This window comes from Oncorhynchus gorbuscha, linkage group LG03, assembly GCF_021184085.1.
Source record: "Oncorhynchus gorbuscha isolate QuinsamMale2020 ecotype Even-year linkage group LG03, OgorEven_v1.0, whole genome shotgun sequence".
Lineage (NCBI taxonomy): Eukaryota > Metazoa > Chordata > Actinopteri > Salmoniformes > Salmonidae > Oncorhynchus > Oncorhynchus gorbuscha.
Window position 1 is genome coordinate 84,615,106 of NC_060175.1, and position 13,089 is coordinate 84,628,194.

At 42.9% G+C, this 13,089-nt stretch overlaps 2 protein-coding genes across 4 annotated transcripts; one reads left to right on the forward strand and one right to left on the reverse strand.

Moving 5' to 3' along the window:
- Nucleotides 1-526: 526 nt before the first annotated feature.
- LOC124022409 (UPF0688 protein C1orf174 homolog) lies at nucleotides 527-3,154 on the forward strand. Its single transcript, XM_046337346.1, has 4 exons — nucleotides 527-857; nucleotides 1,171-1,263; nucleotides 1,364-1,729; nucleotides 1,844-3,154. Exons 1-4 carry the CDS (start codon nucleotides 843-845, stop codon nucleotides 1,976-1,978), a joined length of 609 nt encoding a protein of 202 aa, XP_046193302.1. The 5' UTR covers nucleotides 527-842; the 3' UTR covers nucleotides 1,979-3,154.
- A 1,694-nt stretch (nucleotides 3,155-4,848) lies between these two features.
- LOC124022420 (DNA fragmentation factor subunit beta-like) lies at nucleotides 4,849-12,173 on the reverse strand. Of its 3 annotated transcripts, none has more exons than XM_046337362.1 (7): nucleotides 12,007-12,173; nucleotides 11,755-11,863; nucleotides 10,591-10,776; nucleotides 10,356-10,435; nucleotides 6,508-6,696; nucleotides 6,202-6,302; nucleotides 4,849-6,046 (listed from the first exon to the last, which is right to left on the reverse strand). In XM_046337362.1, exons 1-7 carry the CDS (start codon nucleotides 12,166-12,168, stop codon nucleotides 5,836-5,838), a joined length of 1,038 nt encoding a protein of 345 aa, XP_046193318.1. In that variant the 5' UTR covers nucleotides 12,169-12,173; the 3' UTR covers nucleotides 4,849-5,835. The 3 variants fall into 3 exon arrangements, with proteins under 3 accessions (XP_046193318.1, XP_046193311.1, XP_046193314.1); XM_046337355.1 differs by having other exon boundaries at nucleotides 11,737-11,863; nucleotides 12,007-12,170; XM_046337358.1 differs by having other exon boundaries at nucleotides 6,508-6,681; nucleotides 11,737-11,863; nucleotides 12,007-12,168.
- Between the last annotated feature and the right edge of the window lie 916 nt (nucleotides 12,174-13,089).

A 13,089-nucleotide genomic window follows, 5' to 3' on the forward strand; every position in this document is an offset into this window, starting at 1 on the left:
CTATTTATTTATCAGCCATCAAGCAATACAGTGTATTGTCTTATTATAATGATAGTAATACTGTATTATATAATAGGTTATTGTGCATTATAATATCACAGCCTACATACAATTGCCCATCAACGTATCTAAGGAACTAAATTTAAGTCCCATAGCTACCATCAACGTAGCTTCAGAAAACGTAATTATAAATTATAGGGTACATTTGTTTTGCAATAATCATCCATTAACACAAACATATATTTATCACACACATACACACAGAGAGATCCACAGGGACAAAATCAGTGTAACTCTAGACGCCCAAGCACAGATGAAAGGGGAAACCGGTATCTTTGGGCTGTGTGAGGAAATACATTACAAGCTTTTACCACCCTCGTGTGTCGGTTTTGGAAATTGTCAAATGTGTCGTGTTTTTCCACCTCAAACAACGACCTTATTTATGCCCTGTATAAACACGTATTAAGTGCAGTAAGACACGACACTCAAGTTTTAGTCGAAATAACAAAGGCAAACAGTAAGCTAGTAGGCACCATTGACTGGCACAAGGAATCAAATGTTTCTTGATCGTTCAGCATCAAAGAGACCTCGACCTCTGATTGAACTGCACGTGACTTCTAGACGTAGCTACATTTTTCGGAATTCGAGCGCTGTCTCGATTCACCACTCAGACCAGAAAACAACACGGTGTCTGAACGACGATTTTACCGTTTGCTGACGACCTGTATTTAGAACAAAATTACTATTGGTTGAATTAGCTAGCGACGTCTACAGAAATTTGTGCAAAAGCGACTGTTAACAAGCTTGCAATCCAGTGACTGACATGTAGCTAACTTCCGAAAATGAGGAAGAAACAGGTGAGTTTGTCCGAGTTAGTAGCTAGCCAACGTTAGCTAGTTAACCTCCCACAATATATACTATTATTTAACAGTATTTAGTTAGCGATTAAATTGTCCTATGCTACCTAGCAAGCGATTCAATTGTCCATTGTCTTTGGGAATCCTGATTAGTCCTTCTTTCATCGACTAACGGTAGTCTGTTAGCTAGCGGGGCAGTAGTTAGCTAGCTAACTATCTGTTGGTTACGGTAGCCAGCTAAGAAGTGTTCGTTATTTAGCTAGTTAATGTCTGTGCAACTGTTGATTTAACAAAATATCTGAACTCATTTCAGATGTCGAGTCGAGTTAGCAACTTGAAGCGGCGAAAGGAGAAGTGCGCTGTTCCCTCAAGCGACCGAAACCTCAAGGTGAAGAGTCCAGATAAGGTGAATGTTGTTTTTCGTTCTCGGTTTAGATACGTGTTAAATTATGGCTGGTCCATCAGTGAAGCCTTTTAATATTTTGAATAATCTGTTTTGCCTTCAGAGTTCAGTGAAGAGGATGGATGTTAAAAAAATGGAAGACTCAAAAACCGAAATTCCCCTGAATGACTGTATGGTTGGAGGTTGTATGGAGTCCAAAACTACTTCTGAGAGGCTCATCTGTGACGATTATAAATGGGATGAAAAGACGGGGTGTGGCGCACCACCAGACATGGATGAATTGTGGGAGGGTAAAGAGAATGGTCTGAGATTTGAGTTGAATTACCGCAGAACAAACGTGTTACCAGAGAATATGGAGGGTGATGAAACTGAAGCGGGTGTTGTGATTGATAAGAGCATCTTCCTTGATGATGACAGCAACCAGGTTCTTCCTGTGGAAAAGTTCTTCGGAAACATGGAAGTTGTACAGGTGAGAGGAGATTTTTACAAGAAGTGCTTGCTTGGTGTGATGGGTGAAATAATTGTCAGATGTTTGGAGTATGTGGCCTAATTTCAAATACTGTTATTTCCATTTGCCTTGTAGGATTGTCCACAGAGATCTGCAGCCTCCTCGACCTTCAGCAGGAGGGAGCACCGGAGACGACAGTACTACGCCAAAGAGGACAGTGATGAAGAGGGCTACACTGACATGCAGCAAGAGGACATAAATGGCACTTAGTTTATAGAACTAAATCCTATCAATGGGATGGATTAAAACCTCTGTCCTTTTACTAGCCTAATGGCAGATAAGCCTGGGAAAGTGGGTTTGTTCAATGGAACGATGGAACGAGGGTATCAAGTTAACTTTTTGCCAGCATGTACCCCAAAGTTTTTAAATTTGTATTGATATTTAAAAAGCTATTTGCACTAACAAAGTAACTTCTTGCTTTTCAATTATCAGGACCTATAGTGTGTATATATTGTTTAATTGGTACAGGGTAAGCGCTCGTTCTATTTTTATTGAATGTGTCTTTTACTTTGTTACTGGTTGCCTTGTCAGTATGTATGCACAGTAATATCTTTTTATTTGGTGTTTTTATATTGCTATATAATATCACGACTGAATGAATGCAACATATAAATCATGTAGTCTTTAGGCAGGTTTCCATTGACCCGGGTTTATTAGACAAAAGCAATGTAGCGACAAAAATGGTGATGTGTAACGGAAACTGCAGATATAGGAAACACTTTCTAAAGAGACAAATGACAACATATCAGTTTGATGGGTGGGATTTTCCTTTCTTCAAACTTTCTTTGTAATAAATGATTGCTGAATACTTTGGAAGGTTCATGGGGAGTGTCATCATGAGCTCCATGCTACATTTAATTCTAAATGCCTACTGCTTGCAAAATCAATTTCTTCAACTGGTTGGATGGCAACTCACCATTTAGTTATTTTTGATCTGCAGGAGTGTAAATTGCATAGTGGCACGGACAGTGGTGATACGTTGGCACAAAATGAGTCAATTATTGGATTATATCCATTCGGGCTTTCTCGGACTACCTGAGACATGAAACCGATAGGTGGAAGAGAATACAGTCTGTTGCCAGTTTAAGTGCAATTTGCCTAAATGGGTAATGGAAACTCATTCTGATTGGCTGGGCCTGGCTCCCCAGTGGGTAGGCATGGCTGCACACCTGCCCGGTCGTGACTAGACATGAATTTATTTCAATTGACTGATTTTCCTTATATGAACTGTTACTCAGCAAAAAAAAAAAAATGCATGTTTTATATTTTTGTTCAGTATATTTTCAATGCCAACTTTGTAAATGTTGACAAATCACAGTAGAAGTTAAACAGGTAATGTTACACTGCCAATACAAAGAGCAAGTAAACTTTTTTTTGAATTTTCAATGACCCGTGTCTGTATTCCACAAACACATTTACACTTGCCCAAATGAAAGCATAATTTTATCACATAATTATCTAATGACGCTTACAGGCCATGTAGCTGCAATCAGTTCTCAAGTCAAATTTTATTTGTCAAATGCACCAAATACAACAGGTGTATTTTCAAACCTTAGTGAAATGCTTACTTACAAGCCCTTAACCAACAATGCTTTGAGAAGTTTTAAGAAAAATAAGTGTTAAGTAAAACATAGAAAATAAAAGTTACAAATAATTAAACAGCAGCAGTAAAATAACAATGTGAGGCTATATACAGAGGGTACCAGTACAGAGTCAATGTGCGAGGGCAACGTTTAGTCGAGGTAAAAGAGGGGTCTGGTTGGCCCTTTGATTAGCTGTTCAGGAGTCTTATGGCTTGGGTGTAGAAGCTCTTAAGAAGCCTTTTGGACCTAGACTTGGCGCTCTGGTACAGCTTTCCGTGCGGTAGCAGAGAGAACAGTCTATGACTAGAGTGGCTGGAGTCTGACCATTTTTAGGGCCTTCCAATGACACCGCCTGGTATTGAGGTCCTGGATGGCAGGAAGCTTGGCCCCAGTGATGTACTGGGCTGTATCCACTACCCTCTGTAGTGCCTTGCGGTCGGAGGCCGAGCAGTTGCCATACCAGGCAGTGATGCAACCAGTCAAGACGCTCTCGATGGTGCAGCTGTAGAACCTTTTGAGGATCTGAAGACCCATGCCAAATCTTTTCAATCTCCTGATGGGAAATAGGTTTTGCTGTGCCCTCTTCATGACTGTCTTAGTGTGTTTGGACCATGATAGTTTGTTGGTGATGTGGATACCAACCTGCTCCATTACAGCCCCGTCGATGAGAATGGGGGTGTGCTCGGTCCTCCTTTTCCTGTAGTCTACCATCATCTCCTTTGTCTTGATCACGATGAGGGAGAGGTTGTTCCCCTGGCACCACACGGCCAGGTCTCTGACCTCCCTTAGGCTGTGTCATCGTTGTCTGTGATCAGGCCTACCACTATTGTGTCTGCAAACTTGATGATGGTGTTAAGAGTTGTGCCTAGCCATGCAGTCATGAGTGAACAGGGAGTACAGGAGGGGACTGAGCACGCACCCCTGAGGGGCCCCCCGTGTTGAGGATCAGCAAGGCGGATGTGTTGTTACCTACCCTTACCACCTGGGGGTGGCCCGTCAGGTAGTCCAGGATCCAGTTTCAGAGGGAGGTGTTTAGTCCCAGGGTCCTTAGCTTAGTGATGAGCTTTGAGGGCACTATGGTGTTGAATGCTGAGCTGCAGTAAATTAATAGCATTCTCAAATAGGTGCTCGGAAAACAGTCCTGTAGTTTAGCATCCGCTTCATCTGACCACTTTCTTATTGACCGAGTCACTGGTGCTTCCTGCTTTAGTTTTTGATTGTAAGCAGGAATCAGAGGGATATAATTATAGTCAGATTTGCCAAATGGAGGGCGAGGGAGAGCTTTGTATACATATCTGTGGGGAGTAAAGGTGGTCTCGTTAGAAATGATAGATAGGTAGAAATTATGTAAAATAAATGTAAGTTTCCCTGCATTAAAATCCCCGGCCTCTAGGAGCTCCACCTCTGGATGAGCGTTTTCCTGTTTTCTTATGGCCGTAAACAGCTCTGCTCTAATAAAATCTGCGTGACTCCAAAACAATATAGTCAAACCTGAGACAACTTTCTTTCAATACTTTATTGGTTCCCCCCCACACAATTATTGTGGAAACAGTAATGAAATTAGAATATATTTCCAAATATAATATGAGAGCACATTAAAAGTATAATGTATATATACACACATATGAAAATGGCCAAACAAATCATTGTCTTTGCATTGGAGTGGCAGGGTAGCCTTGTGGTTAGTGTTAGACTAGTAACCGAAAGGTTGCAAGATCCCTGAGCTGACAAGGTACAAATCTGTAATTCTGCCCATGAACAAGGCAGTTAACCCACTGTTCTTAGGCAGTCATTGAAAATAATAATTTGTTCTTAACTGACTTGTCTAGTTAAATAAAGGTAAAATAAAAAATGGATTAGACAGGTGTAATCAATCTGGTAATAGCTCCACCTTGACATCTGATAAGAAAGGGGGAGGGGGGGGGGGTCTTCAGTACAACAAAAGTGTTTTGCATTTAAAATTCAACTGAAAAAGGTAGTGAACGACCAGTTGAAGAACAGTGTGATTATGGCGTCCCAGAAGATTGTACGGTATGTGCTTCACGTGTTTCAAATTTTAAATAGTTACATCCATATTGATCAGGCCACAACCACCAAACGGGCACAAATTTACCTCAAAGGCTGTTGAAGCATGGTACGCACCATTTTGGGGACACGTGTCTTTCAGTACAAACCGTCACACAATGTAGCAAGCATTGAATCACACTGAATGCACCCTGTGCATAGGGATTAGGGGACGATTTGGGATTGGCCCATTGACTACTACCCAATCAGTGGCTCATAATAGAGTGCTTTTTAATATCACTAGCACAAAATGATCAACAAATCAGCTGTTCTGAGAGCAGCAGAAAACAATGTTCCCTGCCCAGAATTACATTTAGTTCAATTTACCAGTAGTTATAAGTATTGTACTTTATCTGCTAAAGAATAACCAACAAACACTACAAAAGGCATCTGCCCTGAAATGTAAAAAGCATTTTCCCTTTATAATCCTTTTCGTTTGCCCCATTTGTACATGTTTCTTTTATCACACAGCAAGTCATGGGCACTTTTCTTGTGGCATACAATATGCACCAGCTTTAGATTCTCCCGAGTGAACAGCAGTTTATAAAAATAGTCCAGGTTTATGTTGCTGCTCTTGTGGTTCTGCAGTGCTTCCACCAGGGCAGGAATGACCGTCCTCTTCTTCTCAATCCTGGGACAGAGATTTCTACAGATTTGATCCATAACTGACAGGACATGCATAACATTCCAATTGATAATTAAGAAAGCTTTTTTTGTAATACTGTTTCAAACACGATTGTGAGCCTGACATTCTGAATATTAATAACCGTTATTCACTAAACCCACCTGTGGTCCAAGTTCCAGGTGCTGAAGAGAATCCTGCTCTCTCGGTTGCCATAGGGGTTGATGGAGTGGAGGGAAATGCATTCATCCTGGTCAAATGCACCCTGAGGAAAGGAGAGGGATGAGGGAAGGACACAGGCTATAAGACAGGACGCTATGGAGCCAAACATGATCTGGAACTGTTGGTAACCATTCACAGCTCCATCATGACTGTGACTATTGTACATCACATAATTAATTATGTTGTGTTTATGCTTTATTATAGTCAAATCCTGCATTACTAGCCACTTTCAGGTTCATAAATGTTACCTGACAGGAGAACCATCCATCCTTGGTGCATAGTCGATTGAGTTCCTTCTCTGTCCTGTTGAAGTAGCAGCCATTGTACTTGTCAGACTTCAGCTGCATCACCAAGGACTCTGCAGTCTTCTTGTATTCAGCCTTGAGTTTAGGCTTTTGGATTGTTTGAGCATAACTATCCACCTGTGAATAAGCGAACTATAAAATCAGTCATGAGTAAGTATATTGTTTCCCCTCAGAAAATAGAAGGGCAGATAACAATTTGGAGTAGATTTGTTATGAGGTATTCCTTGAGAATCACTTCTTGACAGTCCAAATCAAATCAAATTGTATTTGTCACATACACATGGTTAGCAGATGTTAAATGCGAGTGTAGCGAAATGCTTGTGCTTCTAGTTCCGACAATGCAGTGATAACCAACAAGTAATCTAACTAACAATTCCAAAACTACTGTCTTATACACAGTGTAAGGGGATAAGGAATATGTACATAAGGATATATGAATGAGTGATGGTACAGAGCAGCATACAGTAGATGGTATCGAGTACAGTATATACATATGAGATGAGTGTGTAGACAAAGTAAACAAAGTGGCATAGTTAAAGTGGCTAGTGATACATGTGTTACATAAGGATGCAGTCGATGATGTAGAGTACAGTATATTCATATGCATATGAGATGAATAATGTAGGGTAAGTAACATTATATAAGGTAGTATTGTTTAAAGTGGCTAGTGATATATTTACATCATTTCCCATCAATTCCCATTATTAAAATGGCTGGAGTTGGGTCAGTGTCAATGACAGTGTGTTGGCAGCAGCCACTCAATGTTAGTGGTGGCTGTTTAACAGTCTGATGGCCTTGAGATAGAAGCTGTTTTTCAGTCTCTCGGTCCCAGCTTTGATGCACCTGTACTGACCTCGCCTTCTGGATGATAGCGGGGTGAACAGGCAGTGGTTCGGGTGGTTGATGTCCTTGATGATCTTTATGGCCTTCCTGTAACAACGGGTGGTGTAGGTGTCCTGGAGGGCAGGTAGTTTGCCCCGGTGATGCGTTGTGCAGTCCTCACTACCCTCTGGAGAGCCTTACGGTTGAGGGCGGAGCAGTTGCCGTATCAGGCGGTGATACAGCCCGCCAGGATGCTCTCGATTGTGCATCTGTAGAAGTTTGTGAGTGCTTTTGGTGACAAGCCGAATTTCTTCAGCCTCCTGAGGTTGAATAGGCGCTGCTGCGCCTTCTTCACGACGCTGTCAGTGTGAGTGGACCAATTCAGTTTGTCTGTGATGTGTATGCCGAGGAACTTAAAACTAGCTACCCTCTCCACTACTGTTCCATCGATGTGGATAGGGGGGTGATCCCTCTGCTGTTTCCTGAAGTCCACAATCATCTCCTTAGTTTTGTTGACGTTGAGTGTGAGGTTATTTTCCTGACACCACACTCCGAGGGCCCTCACCTCCTCCCTGTAGGCCGTCTCGTCGTTGTTGGTAATCAAGCCTACCACTGTTGTGTCGTCCGCAAACTTGATGATTGAGTTGGAGGCATGCGTGGCCACGCAGTCGTGGGTGAACAGGGAGTACAGGAGAGGGCTCAGAACGCACCCTTGTGGGGCCCCCGTGTTGAGGATCAGCGGGGAGGAGATGTTGTTGCCTACCCTCACCACCTGGGGGCGGCCCGTCAGGAAGTCCAGTACCCAGTTGCACAGGGCGGGGTCGAGACCCAGGGTCTCGAGCTTGATGACGAGCTTGGAGGGTACTATGGTGTTGAATGCCGAGCTGTAGTCGATGAACAGCATTCTCACATAGGTATTCCTCTTGTCCAGGTGGGTTAGGGCAGTGTGCAGTGTGGTTGAGATTGCATCGTCTGTGGACCTATTTGGGCGGTAAGCAAATTGGAGTGGGTCTAGGGTGTCAGGTAGGGTGGAGGTGATATGGTCCTTGACTAGTCTCTCAAAGCACTTCATGATGACGGAAGTGAGTGCTACGGGGCGGTAGTCGTTTAGCTCAGTTACCTTAGCTTTCTTGGGAACAGGAACAATGGTGGCCCTCTTGAAGCATGTGGGAACAGCAGACTGGTATAGGGATTGATTGAATATGTCCGTAAACACACCGGCCAGCTGGTCTGCGCATGCTCTGAGGGCGCGGCTGGGGATGCCGTCTGGGCCTGCAGCCTTGCGAGGGTTAACACGTTTAAATGTCTTACTCACCTCGGCTGCAGTGAAGGAGAGACCGCATGTTTCCGTTGCAGGCCGTGTCAGTGGCACTGTATTGTCCTCAAAGCGGGCAAAAAAGTTATTTAGTCTGCCTGGGAGCAAGACATCCTGGTCCGTGACTGGGCTGGATTTCATCTTGTAGTCCGTGATTGACTGTAGACCCTGCCACATGCCTCTTGTGTCTGAGCCATTGAATTGAGATTCCACTTTGTCTCTGTACTGACGCTTAGCTTGTTTAATAGCCTTGCGGAGGGAATAGCTGCACTGTTTGTATTCAGTCATGTTGCCAGACACCTTGCCCTGATTAAAAGCAGTTGTTCGCGCTTTCAGTTTCACGCAATGCTGCCATCAATCCACGGTTTCTGGTTAGGGAATGTTTTTATCATTGCTATGGGAACGACATCTTCGACGCCCGTTCTAATGAACTCGCACACCGAATCAGCGTATTCGTCAATATTCCCATCTGACGCAATACGAAACATGTCCCAGTCCACGTGATGGAAGCAGTCTTGGAGTGTAGAGTCAGCTTGGTCTGACCAGCGTTGGACAGACCTCAGCGTGGGAGCCTCTTGTTTTAATTTCTGCCTGTAGGCAGGGATCAGCAAAATGGAGTCGTGGTCAGCTTTTCCGAAAGGGGGGCGGGGCAGGGCCTTATATGCGTCGCGGAAGTTAGAGTAACAATGATCCAAGGTTTTACCACCCCTGGTTGCGCAATCGATATGCTGATAAAATTTAGGGAGTCTTGTTTTCAGATTGGCTTTGTTAAAATCCCCAGCTACAATGAATGCAGCCTCCGGATAAATGTTTTCCAGTTTGCAAAGAGTTAAATAAAGTTCGTTCAGAGCCATCGATGTGTCTGCTTGAGGGGGGGGATATATACGGCTGTGATTATAATCGAAGGGAATTCTCTTGGAAGATAATGCGGTCTACATTTGATTGTGAGGAATTCTAAAATCAGGTGAACAGAAGGATTTGAGTTCCTGTATGTTTCCTTCATCACACCATGTCCCGTTAGTCATGAGGCATACGCCCCCGCCACTCTTCTTACCAGAGAGATGTTTGTTTCTGTCCGCGCGATGCGTGGAGAAACCAGTTGGCTGCACCGCCCTGGATAGCGTCTTCCCAGTAAGCCATGTTTCCGTAAAGCAGAGAACGTTGCAGTCTCTGATGTCCCTCTGGAATGCCACCCTTGCTCGGATTTCATCAACCTTGTTGTCGAGAGACTGGACATTGGCAAGAAGAATACTGGGAAGTGGTGCGCGATGTGCCCTTTTTCGGAGTCTGACCAGAACACCGCCGCGTTTCCCTCTTTTTCGGAGTCGTTTCCTTGGGTCGCTGCATGCGATCCATTCCGTTGTCCTGTTTGTAAGGCAGAACACAGGATCCGCGTCGCGGAAAACATATTCTTGGTCGTACTGATGGTGAGTTGACGCTGATCTTATATTCAGTAGTTCTTCTCGACTGTATGTAATGAAACCTAAGATGACCTGGGGTACTAATGTAAGAAATAACACGTAAAAAAAACAAAAAACTGCATAATTTCCTAGGAACGCGAAGCGAGGCGGCCATCTCAGTCGGCGCCGGAAGTACACCCCGGCGTCCCAACCACTTTCAGTGTCAAACCAAAGCATCAGTAATACAGTTTTACCTCCTTCATGTATCCACGAATCCTGCTCTCACAGTTGTACTTCATGTAGGCTGATTTGGTCTTAAATCTGACATCAATTCCTGAAAGCACAGAAATGGAAGAGTGCAACTTTAAAAAGGCACAGTTTGGTTCAGCTAAATATAAAAAGTGTCTTATACTTTGCTCCATCTTGCTTTTGGCTATCACATTGTTTCCTGCATGATTTCTTTCCATCCCAAGATAAAGGACTTTTTACCTTGGAACCAGTCTTCATCATCTTCTCTGTTTTCAGTCTCAGAGCTGTCCTTCAAATGCAGCAGCAGTTCCCCCAGGAGTTTGCGTCTCTTTGGAGACTTCTCGTCAGAGAGAAGCCCCTTAGCCGCATCAATCAGAAGATCTGAGTTCCTGTCAGTGTCCAGCAACCGGCTTATGTCACAGACAACTGGAATAATAACAAATCATGCCTGTTATTTAAATTGATTCACAGAACAACTTTTGTTAGCTACACATCTAAGCCATGGCACCAATGTGACCAACTGGGTTTGCAGCCCAGACAGCCTAACTGGCCAACCTGGACTCCGAGGTAGACGTAACATAGTAAATGTAAATCTGGAACACTCCAATTAGTATGATATGTTGCGTTTCTTATGGTATGTATTAATTTGTGGATGTCCATCATCCATTTCGTATGATACGTTACAAATTAAAATTCATATTAATACTGTATGTAACAAATTGCAATTCGTACAATATGTTTCTAATTCCAATTTGTTGTGGCTAATGTTGGCTAGGTGGCTAACGTTAGCTAGGTTAGGGGTTAGAATCAAAATGAGTAGTTAGGTTAAAGGGTTAAGGTTAGTGCAGTGTTTCCCAGGACCAAGTTTGGGAAATACTGGGTTTGGGGAAGGGTTAGCTAACATGCTAAGTAATTGTAAAGTAGAAGGTAGTCAAAGTTACTAAAGCTGTCCGTGATGAGATTCAAACACACAACCTTTAGGTTGCTAGATGTTTGCGTTATCCACCCTACTTTTTGCTTAAGTAACCTTCTGTCTTATGCAACCATGCCAAACATATCATACTAATTTGGGTGTGCCGGATTTACATGTACTCTGTTATGTCTAGTCTATGAGACCAGGCTGCACTGGCAAGTAAAGTTAAGCTACACATTAGTGAGTGTGGTTAACTGCTCTTCCTACAAGTGAAAGCATGGCTCATCCATCGTTTCAAATCAATTAACGCAATTATTTGCCTACGTAAAGTATTTGAAGTGCATATTTAAATTAGTATTGTTATCATACATTTACCATGCACAACTACATAGAGTAGGTCTCATCATTATATTAATGTGCATGCAGGTGGTTAGTTGGCTAGTTGTTTGTCACAGTTAAAATATTTAACTCACATCCGCTCCATCTCTCACCCATGGCAAGAAGGACAAGTTCAGCATTGTCTGGAAGACTTCGGAAATAGTCCTCTGACAATTCTGTTCCATCTTCATACAAGCAAATATGCGAACCCACGAGTGGAACCTATAAGAAAAGGATTCACATAATTTAAACAAAAGAACAATGTAACTGTAACTATCGCCATTTCCTTATTGCAGGTGTTGCTGTTTCGGTCTGGTAGCAGTAGAATGTGCTGAATATTGCTAAACTACTGGGCGAAATCGTACCTGTAGAAGTTTACTCCCCTTTTTGAGAAGCTCTTTCAGACTTGTTGCAGCCACCCCATGTTTTGTAGTTTCATTCAGACTTCTTATTTTGACAGGTTTGTTTTTTCTGAAAAGTCCAAACATCGCGCCTTTTCTTCTATGAAGACCATTGTGCAAAAACATGCAAAGAAAGGACTCATACTGCCAACTACTGGACAGGCTGTAAAATGATCCAATATTCTTCTTCTTCTATGGTATATTGGCGATCACACAATGTAATGTGATTTCCGGATGGAAACAGGATTCCCCCCAAAAAACTCTGGTCCCTACACAGGGGAGCCTGGGAGGGTGGGTCTTCCGGCACCAGTACCTGTTGCAAGTCTTCTGATGAAAAATCCTTAAGTCCTGAAAACTTTTCTGCTACAGCCACAATTATGTCCAGTTTCTTAGACTTATTTGAGACTTGTGGTGTATAGTTTATAACTGTGGCAATGAACACAACAAAATCCACTCTTTTAACACAGGGTATCTCTTGTCTGGCAGAAAACATTTACTACAGGCTGGGGTGTATCCACTACTATTTCTTCACTAGCATCACATGTTTTCTCAATTATTTTAATCGCCTCTGCATAGGATATTCGATTGACAGGTCTAACGTTTGCCATCTCAATCTCGTTCACCCTTAAAGGGCACTTCAGGAACTCAGGATCATGATCCCCACCACAATTGCAACACGGTCGTCCTTCTACACACCGTTCTTCAGTATACTCTGTTCGTCTGCATACACTTGAAAGATGGCCAAATCCTTTCAAGTTTTACACTACAGTGGTTTGGGGACAAAAGTTATTACGGCTTATCTTACATAACCAAGATTCACATGCGTAGGTATTTCATCTTTATCAAAAAACAACAGGACCAACAGACTTACTTATTTTTCCCCATTCACCCAGCGGTCAGACGGCGGGCACCAATCACACCAGGAATTCTCTTCTTGTATTCAACCTGAACATCCGTTGTCACCCCTGAGATGACTCTGTGCTCCACTCCGAAGTTCAAAACATAAAACTTCTGTTGTGAAAGTGGAAACGCATTCTCTGGAATGAT

What these genes read in the sequence shown, in the direction of transcription:
- LOC124022409 (XM_046337346.1), top strand. An exon ending in AGGTGAAGAGTCCAGATAAG is followed by an intron (nt 1,264 to 1,363) that starts GTGAATGTTGTT and finishes TTTTGCCTTCAG; the next exon opens with AGTTCAGTGAAGAGGATGGA. An exon ending in GAAACATGGAAGTTGTACAG is followed by an intron (nt 1,730 to 1,843) that starts GTGAGAGGAGAT and finishes TTTGCCTTGTAG; the next exon opens with GATTGTCCACAGAGATCTGC.
- LOC124022420 (XM_046337355.1), bottom strand. Translation starts at nt 12,168, where the DNA reads ATGTTTTTGCACAATGGTCTTCATAGAAGAAAAGGCGCGATGTTTGGA. An exon ending in AGGGGAGTAAACTTCTACAG is followed by an intron (nt 11,864 to 12,006) that starts GTACGATTTCGC and finishes CTTTTCTTATAG; the next exon opens with GTTCCACTCGTGGGTTCGCA. An exon ending in ACCTGGAACTTGGACCACAG is followed by an intron (nt 6,047 to 6,201) that starts GTGGGTTTAGTG and finishes TCTCTGTCCCAG; the next exon opens with GATTGAGAAGAAGAGGACGG.